The sequence below is a fragment of the Olea europaea genome, chromosome 11 (assembly GCF_002742605.1).
Source record: "Olea europaea var. sylvestris chromosome 11, O_europaea_v1, whole genome shotgun sequence".
Classification (NCBI taxonomy): domain Eukaryota; kingdom Viridiplantae; phylum Streptophyta; class Magnoliopsida; order Lamiales; family Oleaceae; genus Olea; species Olea europaea.
In genome coordinates this window covers 5,258,372-5,270,711 of record NC_036247.1, presented here as the reverse complement: position 1 = coordinate 5,270,711, position 12,340 = coordinate 5,258,372, and the positions used below count along the sequence as shown (strand labels likewise).

The 12,340-nt window shown below is 35.7% G+C and overlaps 1 protein-coding gene across 3 annotated transcripts; it reads right to left on the bottom strand.

Moving 5' to 3' along the window:
• Positions 1-5,801: 5,801 nt before the first annotated feature.
• LOC111403099 (peptidyl-prolyl cis-trans isomerase CYP18-2-like) lies at positions 5,802-10,060 on the bottom strand. 3 transcript variants are annotated; one of them, XM_023031477.1, is made up of 7 exons: positions 9,915-10,057; positions 9,711-9,806; positions 9,554-9,615; positions 8,722-8,855; positions 7,056-7,140; positions 6,500-6,564; positions 5,802-6,079 (listed from the first exon to the last, which is right to left on the bottom strand). In XM_023031477.1, exons 1-6 carry the CDS (start codon positions 10,008-10,010, stop codon positions 6,519-6,521), a joined length of 519 nt encoding a protein of 172 aa, XP_022887245.1. In that variant the 5' UTR covers positions 10,011-10,057; the 3' UTR covers positions 5,802-6,079; positions 6,500-6,518. The 3 variants fall into 3 exon arrangements, with proteins under 3 accessions (XP_022887245.1, XP_022887246.1, XP_022887244.1); XM_023031478.1 differs by lacking the exon at positions 5,802-6,079 and adding an exon at positions 6,224-6,242; XM_023031476.1 differs by lacking the exon at positions 5,802-6,079 and having other exon boundaries at positions 6,295-6,564; positions 9,915-10,060.
• Positions 10,061-12,340: the final 2,280 nt, after the last annotated feature.

Genomic DNA, 12,340 nt, shown 5'->3' with positions numbered 1-12,340 from the left:
ATACTCGAGAGTTATTGAAAGTCTAATGTACTTGATGAGTTGTACAATACCAAATATAGCCTACACAATCAGTAAACTGAATAGATACATGAGTAATCCAGGAGCTGATCACTAGAAAGGAATAGTAAGAGTACTAAGGTACTTAAGATACACTCGTGACTATGGACTACATTATACCAGATATCCCACAGTCATTGAAGGATACAGTGATACTAATTGGATATCTGATATAAAAGATTCAAAGTCCACCAGTGGATTTTTGTTTACATTGGGAGGTGCTGCCATATCGTGGAACTTCTCTAAGCAAACAGTTATAGCCAAATCTACGATGGAATCTGAATTTATAGCTCTAGATAAATATGGTGAAGAGGCCGAATGGTTGCGCAACTTCTTAGAAGATATTCTAAGATAGTCAAAACCAGTGCCAGCAATTTGCATATATTGTGACGGTCAATCAGCAATAGGAAGTGCACAGAGTAACATGTACAATGGTAAGTCTAGACATATTTGGCGTAGACACAATACCATAAGACAACTACTCTCCACTGGAGTTATCACTATTGACTACGTAAGGTCAAAAGATAACATTGCGGATCCGCTAACTAAAGGATTAAATAGAGAGTTAGTTGAAAAGTCATCGAAAGGAATGAGACTTAAGCCCTTGAATGAATAAGTTATTATAAAGGAAACCCAACATAGTTGACTGGAGATTCCAAGATCTAGGTTCAAAGGAACAACCTAATTGTAAACGCTTAATAAAATCAATGTGGGGGTGTTTCCTCCTGTCCATTCCTATGATGTAACAGTGATGTCCGTAAGGATGAACGATAAGCAATTGGCTTTTAATGATTCTTATGCGTCGAAGTTCGAGCCAAGTAATGCAGGTTACTTATAATAAGAAATCACTTATGTGAGAGAGAAGTGAGACCGCTTCTAAGAGAATTGTGTGTGGCTCAATTTTTAAGAACTCTCACAGAACCAGGCATATATTCATGACCAAAACGAACATAACAATGAGAACTGAATTGTGTTAGGAAGAATTCTGTGTAGAGTATATCATCATTTACATAAATAGCAGAATAGTTCAAGGACAACATGTCTACTGGTCAGCTAGTAAAGTAAATATGCTTTCACAAAGGAGGTTCAAAGGGTGATACCTACCTATCCTATGCAGGCTTCAACCACTGAACATTATCACCTAGTCCTGTATCTCACGGTCATCAAGTCTCGTATCTCATGGTCTCATGTCTCTCCCAATTTTCATTCATGTGGGGGATTGTTGGCAAGATTTTCGGTGAGACCCGTTGGTCCAATTTGGAAGATCAAAGTTGATCCTTGTTCTCCTCCGTGAGAGCATCGAAAGCATATATTTATTTGTCAAAATTGATGAATAGATGAATGAGAAATTGGAGCTCAAAGATGACCATTGGAAGATGATTATGTGAAAAAAAATTGAAGTTAGTCCCATATAAAAAAAAAATATAAAAGCAAGAATCACTTTAAATAAAGTTGGACATTGGAAGGGTGTAATCATGTGTAGCATAGATGCTTTCTCCACGTGTGTGCGCAGGGGGTGCAAATCTCAGATTGAAATTGCCTTCGGACCTTGAACTTGTATGCGGGTGCGACCTGCGTACATGAATGTCAGACCGAACAAAGCAAAAATTAGCCCCTCCGGAGAGCCCACGTTTTGCAATTTTTTTTTTGCCTTCTCCACTGACTTTTGAGTTTCTAAAACTTCCAAAACTCCCGGAAATTGAAGTGACTCCAATGTTAATTGTCATAGAGTTAATGGTAGATTTATGCTATATTAAATTTCAAGTTTTCCAGCTATAAAACATATGAAAAATCTCACCAGGAAAACACACGAACTTCTCTCTGCATGAAAATTCTCAAATTCTGTCGTCGTCTTCTTAGTCGTGGTGGTGGTGATACTGTTCATTCGTTGGAGTAGTTTCTGTAGTGCTTAAATTCTGCTGATTTTGCCATTGTATCTTGAGAAACAGACGCTCGAACTAGACCTCAAACACTTACGGTCAGGGGGCGAATCTGTTTTAAGGAAACTATATTCGCACAGGCCTCGAGTTGAAAATTTATCTACTATTTATTTAGTTTTCATTTTATTCTTGCAAATTTATTTATTTAGCGATTTACACATCTCATATATTGTTTGTTAAATTTATGTTAGAAATAGATTTCTAAAAGAAAAAAATAAAATAAAATACACGTTTTCTTTTTCAATTCGTTATATGTGTGAAAAATAGATTTCACATATACGGTATTTCTATTTGTAAGTAAAAAAATTTGTGTTATTTTAGTTGGTGTATGAATAAAAACACTTTATGCAAATTTTGTGTAAATACGGTGAGTTTCGCCCGCAAATACAGTGAGCTCTCATATACGGTGAGCTTTCTGCAAATACGGTAGGCAGCATATACGGTAAGCTACAAATACGGTAAGGTGCAAATACGGTGAGCTGCCTGGCATATACGGTAAGCTGCTACATACGGTGAATTAAATTGTCAAATACGGTAAGCACTTGTCAAATACGGTAAACGTGAATTCGGTGTCTAAATCATATATACAGTATATGAAAATTCGATTCCACTCCATATACTAACAATTAAATTTTTACCAACATGAAGCACGTGGTAATTGCTTAGTTCAACGACGAGCAGCTTTGTGAAGCATTTACTCTTCAACATATTTACATTTGAAAAAAAATAATGCTTTCTAGCACCAACGGTGTTATGACACTGGTTACCTCTTAAATGGGCCTCATATCCTTACTTTTAAGATGATATATTAATTAATGACATTTGAATGCCACTTAAATTGGTACTTAGCACAAGTGGTACTAAATAGCACTGCTCTTTATAATTCAAAGAATAATGCTATGTACAACAGTGCCACCTTAGATGGTAGTGAGGTATACTAAATTATCGTTCGTTGAGTTGGGACACATTTTCGTTTTCTGGATAACTGGATGGTGAACCCAACTGCTATCTAGGTTGATTTTAACAAAAAATGTAATGCTGTGTTAGCATTACAACCACCTTAGATGTAAGGTCGGTCCTGTGATCGTCGGGGCTTGAGGCGGAGTCCATAAATTGGGCCCTCCGACGAAATCAACGTAAATGCAAAATTCAATGGTATATCTTGCATCCTATTACTAACTTAAAACTTAACATTAAAACAACTAACAAATATATTATTTCAACGGTATATTATGCAACCTAATGCCTAATGATTAACCTAAAAGACAATTACAAAATATCTTAATCATCTCACAATTAGAGTTTTCAATATAGTTACTACATACGCATATGCAATTGTTGATCATAAAATAATCAATCATATAAGCAGACCAGGCCACCATTATATAAGCCAACAAGGTTTCAAACATTTCCAACATATTCAATAACAAGCTAGGCCAAGTCATTGTTGAATTGAGAAGTAAAATTTCGATGAAAATTATGAAATCACACCCTTGAGAATTCTACCGTCACAAATCATAGGCCTAAAATAAAAATTTTATCATTACACAATGTCCTATTGCCTTATGCCGGTCATGGACGCTAAATAGTAAATAGATACCAAAGTGATGCAGGTTCAAATAGGACACACATTCTCGGATCAAGATATGTTGAACAAATTCCCATTTTCCATTTTGCACATCCAATAACATTTTCGATTATTTACGCAAAAATTTGAGCATTACAAATTTACAGAAACAATACAAAATTAAAATGGCATACAGACTCTAGAGTTGTCTTAATAAATTTGTGACCTTGTCTTGATGAAACTAAAATGGATCATCGGTCGCACTATCACAGGCATGAGGAAAAATGAATGAAAAACTAATTTTGTCTTTAACTCTCTAAACCCTTAAAAAAAAAAAAATAATTTTTTTTTTAAAACCCAAAAACCCAAAAAAAAAAAAAAAAAAAAAAAAAAAAAAAAAGGGGCCCAAATCAGGCCCCCTTTGGTTTTGGGCCTGAGGCGTAGGCCTCAAATGCCTCAGCCCAGGACCGGCTATGCTTAGATGGTAGTGAGGCCTTCCAACTTATCGTCCATTGAGTTTGGATGCATTTTTATTGATTGGATAATAAGTTGGTAAATGTAACTACCACCTAGATTGGTTTTAATCACCAATGGTGATATAAAATATTATTCTTTGAAAGAAACTTTTTTTTTCTTTTTTTTATCACAAAGAAAAGGGGAAAAATAGGGTGCTGTGACCCAGTTGAGAGGGTAGGGGTGTAAGCTGTGTTGTGGTAGCAATCTGGTTTTTGTCTTCTTGATTATGGTGGTGTCTGGTGGTGATAACAATGGCTAAAACCTCGTGGTACAGCGGTACAGGGGATAACTATAGTGATGATGGAGGTGGTGGTAGCTGTTGGCAGTGGCCATGATGGTAATGGACTTAGGAATCATGGTTCTGCATTGAAAACTATAGGTTATTGTTGAAATTTTGAAGTCATTTTCCTCTAAAGGAGTAAAAATCCTTTTTGTGAAACGTATCGTATGGTTTAACTCAACCAAACACCTAACAATATAAAAAAAAATTCATAGCCAAAAAAAATAAATAAATTTAAGTCCTAGTTAAGGAACTTGGTTTTAAAATGTTACAGCATTTTTGTACCTCAAGGTTGCTTTTTCTCTTTCCTAATTACTTTTGGGTTAGCTATCAATAATATCTAATCCAAAACGTAGTTGATGCACTACTAGATCTGGAGACTTCTATCTATTATTTGTGTTTGAAATAAGAAGCAAGTTTGTTACAGAACATGGTTGTCAATGTTCTTACTGTAGATGATTTTGTTTCAGGCGTCTGTGTTTTGGAATTAGATTAGATGGTGCGGACTGAAAAGTTCATTGACAATGGAAAAGAAAGGGACCCAGTTGACGATCTAGTTTCCTCAAAAGGAGGGCAGCCTTCTTCTGGGAACAGAAGGTCTCCAGGGTGCATAATTCCTATGGAGAAGAATGTAGAAGGGAAAGATGATGTAGCCTATGCCAACATTCTCCGCAAGTTTGTGGATGCACTTGCTATCTACGAGAATGTATTGGAGAAGGATTTTAAAAATGCTGAAGCTCACATAGGCAAAGGGATTTGCCTCCAGATGCAGAACAAGGGGAGGCTTGCTCAGGAGAGTTTTTCAGAAGCCATCAAACTGGAACCGTAAAATGCTTGTGCCCCTCACACTGTCACACATTGTGGTATTTGTATAAAGACGAGGGCTGCTTGGTGGAGGCGGCTGAGGTATGCTTGCAGCAGTACAATTGCTGCTATAATGTAATTATGATATTTTTCTAATCTGAAATCATTTATAACAGACGCTGATTTTTGCTAATATTATTCTTTTGGTTCATCTTATTATCTTGGCTTTTATTCTTGTTAAATAATATATGGATTGATTCTGTGATTCATTTGTGAGCTTACATCTGTCGATTAGATGTCTGAAGCAGCTTGTATCATATAATTGATGAGGTTCTATAACATCCATGGATATTGGAAGGTGGAGTTTGCTTTGGCAGCAATGCATATAGCAGGGCTGTAATCATTTTGGAAGATTCTATAGTGTAGTAAAAGCTAAATTCATTTGCCCAAAATACAGAAATGTAGCTATTACAAAGTGATGGGCTTTCAATAGGAAGTCTTAGCATTCTACCCCTTGTGGGATCGTCTAGAGAGAACCTCTGTATGCTTGTTTGCCTATTTTCATTTCCCAGATAAAAGACCAAATATTTCTTTCACAATCAATAGTTCTATCGGAGCTAGTTAAGAAAAATAGAGATGATTGCAATGGGCACTGATGCCACCAGCATCGTTCTTTTTTATAACAATTGCCAACGAATGTTAACAATAAGATTTATACACTTAATCACGATGTACCCGCAGTCTGGAGCTCAAAATTTGGGAAAAAATGCTTTTGGAGTTCTCAGCAGGGATTGCATGATTCATTGAAATCAAGAAGTCACAATCTGAATAGGCGGGAAACGCATGGAAGGAACAACACAGTTTTGAAATATCCAGTTTTGCAGTTGACCCTAGTAAGCTTGAACTCATATCCTCCTGCTTGCAAATTAGCTTAAAAAATGAGCCCCAGGCCACAATGGAATGATTTCAGTTTCCAGCAGACCAAAAAAATCATGATTAGATTATGTAGACGAGTTGTTCTGTTCAATATCAAAGCTTTCTGTGGCAGTAGAATGGGGCTACACATCAGTTTTAGATCCTACCATGCACAATTAATTATGAATTAAAGCTAAAAGAAACAAGAACTGGAATAGAGAAGGAAAATCAGGAAAATAAAGCTTAAATAATAACACCTCACGGTTTTCACAAGAACGTTCTCCCAACATTCATGGCATGTTTTACTACATGACTTAGAATCTCGTTTCCAATACGTACAAGCTAACAAAAATTGTAGCTTGATTCATTATCAAACAACAGGCCAACCACTACATAGATCATGTGAACTTCAGCACTTACAAGTCGATAGGATAACAATTTAGTCTTTGACTGTTGCCCTTAGAATCTTCACATCATGTATGGGCCTGAATTAGACAGAGCAAAGGTTAACAGTAATCTATGAGCTTCGGGATGTTGCGACAAAAGGTGTAGAAAATTGAATCTTTGCAAAACATCAAGGAATTAACCTTGCTACTGAACACAAATAATAAAATACCATATAGCTGATGTACTAACATCTTTACGAGGTAGAATTGTAAAGGCCGAGTCTAAGAACACGAAGAAACATGTTTAAATGGGAAGAGAGTGAAAAAATGGGTTCATAAATCTGATCCCTGGTTATTGTTAATGGTTAAATTGTATGAGCAAAAAGCCAACTCCACTGGTGCAGTCAAAGCAGATCCACAACTATTTTTATTGACGGTTCTTTTAAATAAAAGATGCAAGTGGAACTTACTTTCTAAATTTTCCGAGGATTAAGAGTGCGACTTGAAATTATTTTCCAAATTTGGTTACTATTTCATTTAATAGTTTGTTTAAAAAACTGATCAAGAAAATATTCAGGAAAGAGGCATACCTATCGGTGTTGTCAGTTTGAACACTGCCAAGTCTCTTGATAATTTCCATTCCTCTACATACTCTCCCAAATATTGTATGCTTGCCTGCAGAAAAAAATTTTCGGCAGTTCATTCATGAGTTGCATCATATAGGTCTGCACATGAATGCTATTTCAGCCAGATGACACCTTTTTGATCCATGTTGCTGGGAGGTTGTATAGAATATGGTTCTATCAAATGCCATTAGCCACTTTAAGTTGTAGTCCAAATGTAGAAAACATTTCCAACACGTGTATTAAAATAGTAAGGCAGATATAGGTCCACTAAGATCCAGCAGTCAAATTCACGGGATAAGTCCAGGTCGCTACTATGAAGAGATTGAATGGGGTCATTTAGAATTATTCAGGAACAGGGTGTAACCATGCAAATCTTGAAAGTCTAATTTATTTTATTTAATTTTAATTACTTTTTTCCTACTTATTTAGACTTTCAGCACACGTATTCTAACCACAGACCATATAAACAATTATCGTGCTATAACCCATATTCCAATATCATGAAAATTAGCAAATCAAGATAGAGCATACAAGAAGAATAAAAGCATGTTATAGAAAAGGTACATGACATGATATTTAGATTATTAGGAACCAAAGCAACATATCTATATAATTGCTAGAAGTGCCACTGGATTTTTTTCCTTCTAAAACCTAAAGAGAAAGTGGAGCAAGAGATACACTAAAACTTCCACTTCTACCTTTTGATCCAAGAAATGAACAAAGAAACACTGTCAATATGTCAAGATGCCTAACCATACGGGATAACTCAGTGATTAGGCCTTGAGTTTGCTCTCCAATGATCACCAGTTCGAGTCCCCTCAGAGCCACTAAGGTGAGTATCCGACTATAAACTTCAGGACCCCATGAGATTAGTCGAGATGCACGAAAGATGGCCCGGACAACCACGATCATCAAAAAATATATATATGTTTCAAGATGCCTACTATAATTTTGTTAATGAATCATTGATAATATATACCAAGAAAAATTCTACTCATACAAAGAGAGAGGAAATTGAAACTTATTTGTAAATACTAACGTCTGAAAATGTATGGTGATGACAATGTATTTAGCAGACTGGATGAACAAGAAGGTTTCAAGAACTTTGTGAACAACACAGAAAATAATCAAGTGACTGAATGTCACCGGTCAAGTCCAAACAGCAAAACATTATCCAATAAAAGCTCCATACTAATCCAGAGACTAGGAAGTAGGAACTCTCTAATAGCATTCTATTCGACGATCAAGTTCGATTGCAATCCCATTTCCCAGGATCATGATAACCATCTCCAACAGTTATGAAAATAATTCATTAAAAACATAAACTGGAGCCATTGACAGTAGGGCCCATTTGAGCCCCATTAATTTGAAGAAATATATTATGGAATAGTGATCGTGGAGAATGTGTGGTTAAAAAAGAATGAAAAGTTTTTTATTTGCGCGTAATATTATTTTAATGAAGAATGTGTGGTTGATAATGAGTACTGTAGAAAAGATAATGGAAAATAATGTAAAAGAATGAAGCTCAAATTGGGGCTAAATATCATACAATGTATTCTCCTCAGCCTTGCTACTGAGAGTAACCTGTTTGACACACTACAAGCAAGTTCTAATGCAACAATATAATTACCATCGAGTGACTGTGCTGGTGCCAATGTAATAAAGAATTGACTTCCATTTGTATTCGGACCAGCATTTGCCATGGATATAATTCCAGCTCCAGTATGCTTTAACTTTGGGGTTAGCTCATCCTCAAAGTGTTTCCTGCAACAATGAAATTAAACAAATATAGAAGGAAAAAACAACTGAATGTTGAAAATTGAACTAAAATTCTTCAATTTATAATCACAAGAAAAATCATCATTATCATTAAAAATGCTAAACAATAACATTATGCACAAACTAACATAGTAAGATGAGTATGTATCTTAGTAAAGAATTAAACATAAGAAAAGCCAAAAAAATCGATCCCTAATACATTTGGTAGGAAGAACATACTGTCTCAGTTTATAAACATATTAAGAGAGATATTTGAAGAGACACTCAAATAGAAACTATTACAGACACAACTCTTTTATTAAAAATTAGGGCGAAATTCCAGGTTTGTTTTGCACCAAATATTCTCCCTTTTACAATTTTAAAGTTTCCTAAAAAAATATGTTTGATGCTTATTGACATTATAAACAAAAACCTTAAAGCATTCGCCGCCCCAAGCTATTCGGAAATATGACATTTTACCATCTATTTTTATCTATAAGAGTAATTTAAGCATTAACCCAAATTCCTTTGAGAAAGGAGGGGGGTGAGGAGGGGGAAGCCTTAAAAACCATAAAAGGGTGATCTATAAAAATCCTACGAAATTGAGAAGTATTTGGAACCAAAAGAAAACATTAATTGGAAAATAACCAAGGGCAAGGCACACTCTAAAATTAGAAAATACATTTTATTAAAAAAAAAAATACCCATAAATTGATTCGCCGCCCCTGCCAGTCCCTGTTGGATCCCCACCTTGCACCATAAAATCCTGAACTCCAATATCACATAAAAATTATCAGTTCAATGTTAGAAATGTTTACATATACACATATGAATAGCGATTAGCTAAACAAACAAAGAGACCTTAATGATTCTGTGGAATTTGACGTTATCGTAATAGCCTCTGCGAGCCAACTCTATGAAGTTCCTGCAAGTCTTGGGTGCATGGTCGTAGTACATCTGCCATATTTTCATCAATTTTTGTATCGTTAATTAGGGAAAAAAATCTAACAGTAGAGCACGAAAAATGTACTAATACGGATGGATTTGTGTGAAGAGAGTAGTCACCTCAACTGTAAAGGAGCCCATGGAGGTCTGGAGAGTGACCTCCGGTGGGCCGCCGTCTTCACTCGCCAACGCATCTCGTCTCTCTCTCAGTGCCATTGCTTGAGAATTGAGTGTGCCTCGGAGGAATGTCTAATAAAATCGACCTACCTTAGGGTAAATAAAATCAGAAATTTACCGTTGGGAATGTGTAAAAAAATTGACCTACCTTAACGTAAATAAAAACAGAAATTTACCTGTTGGGTCCCTAACCTTTACGCCTTTTACGTCCTCGACGTATTTTTCTTACTCTGGTTGCGCCAACCTTTTCACAATGTGAATGATCAGTAATTAATTTTATTTTTCAACGAACCTCCTTTTTCGGCATTTTATCTTAGAAATTATTATTATTTAGAAAATATATTGAAAAAATTTTCATGGACAAAAAAGCAAAATATACAAGTAGAAAAAAAAATTATTCTTGATGACTTTGTAATAATATACGAGCTGAATTGCCGAAAAAATAAATTCCTTAGCTTTAGTATAATTAATGGACGAGATAATTCGAAGAGTGGAAATTACACCAAAGCCTAGTTTAAAAACTCATAATTCTAAAATCAGATTGAATATTTCATTGTTTAAAAATCAGATATTTTAGTAATTAATTAATATAAATTATTTCATTCCAAACCCTAACTCAATTTCAATATAAACCTAATCACTTTTCCTTTTTATTCTCTCTCTCCACGTCTGCTTTCTCCCATCTCTCATTCTTCGGTGACTCGTCCATCGCCAACACGAGCCTTCTACCCATTTTCTTCTTCATCGACGGGTGGCAATGGTCGTTATGGCAGTGGTGAAGATGATGGTGGATCTAGAGATGTAAGGGCGAACCCGTCACCATTCCACGTCTGCTTTCTCCCGTCTCTCGGTCTCCGGCGACTCATCCACCACCAAGCACAAGCCTTCTACCCATTGTCTTTCTCATCGGCGGGTGGCGATGGTGGAGATGATGGTGGATCTGGAGATGTGAGGACGAACCCGTCATCGTTCTCCTCCACTTTGCGTAGCAACAAGCTCAGAGTGTCGTCGCTCTGGTCGCAAGTGCACGACACTCTGTATACAACGGTCTCTGCAGGGTGATGGGTTAGTGGTTTATGGTGGTGGTTTTGCGATGGATTTGGGGTTTTATATTGTTTTTCTGGTGGTTTTATTTTGGTTTTGTGGTGTATATGGTAGTTTTTAGATGATTTTGTGGTGGTGGTTTGGGTGGTGGTGAGGTCACGTGGTGCGAACTCGCGAATCGATACAGTGGTATTGGTTGTAGGAATCGTGGTGGCAGTGGCACTGGTTGTGAATAGCGGTAGCAATGAGTTTGTTGGTGGTGGTTTTTTCCATGGTGTGGTTATGTTGGGATGGATTTTATTATCGGTGGTGATGGATTAGACACTGCTGAGGTGAATCTAGTGTTGGTGGAGATGAATCTGGCGGTGTATCTAGCGATGGTGGCAACAATAGTGGTTGCATTTATGGTGGGGTGGGGTGTGGTGGTTATGGCGGCGACGATTTTGGTGGTGGTGCGGCTGATAACATTGGTGAGGTAGTGTTCACAAGTGTTGGTGGTGGTGGTCACAAATGATCTGGTTGATTGTGATCATTTAGTTAATCTGTGACTTACAGGCAATTAAGTTGTGATCAAAAAATTAATCGTGACTAATTAATCTAATAATATGCAATGAATAAATGAGTTGTGACCAATAAAAAATTTGATTCTATAACTGACGAATAATTTGTGACCTATAAATTTTATGATTCGTGATCGAAAAATAATATATGGCCTATAAATTTTTTGATTTGTGAACGAGAAATAAGTTGTGACCAATAAACTGATAAGTTGTTACTAAAAATTAATCCGTGACAAGTTAATTTTTTGATTTGTAATCGATGAACAAAAATGTGACCTGCGAAATTTTTGAATTGTAATCGTAAAATAATTTGTGACATAAATTTTTTTATTTGTGAGCAAAAAATAATAAATGACTAATTAAATTGTTAATTTATGACGAAATTGTATAGAATCGTGACTTAAAAAATTTATTTAATTAATAAAATAATATATTAATTCTTTAAATCATAAATAAATTTCAATACAAATCTGATTTTTGAAATTTGAAACTTGTTTTCTTAATTTTGAAATATGTGATACTTAAACTTTTACTTATGAAATTTCTCCATTCGGAGATGCATTTTGGTTATGATAGAAAAATTATTGAACTCGCAAGGTTAGACACATCTATAAGGTAACATAGGTGGTCCAAGTGGGAGATCGTTGGAAAATTATTGATTTGCCATATGGGCTGATATATGTAATTAATTGTGTATAAATGTTATTTTAAAGTTAAGCCCAAAATTAAAAGTGATCTAATAAAGAATTAAGTGATTGGGTTTAG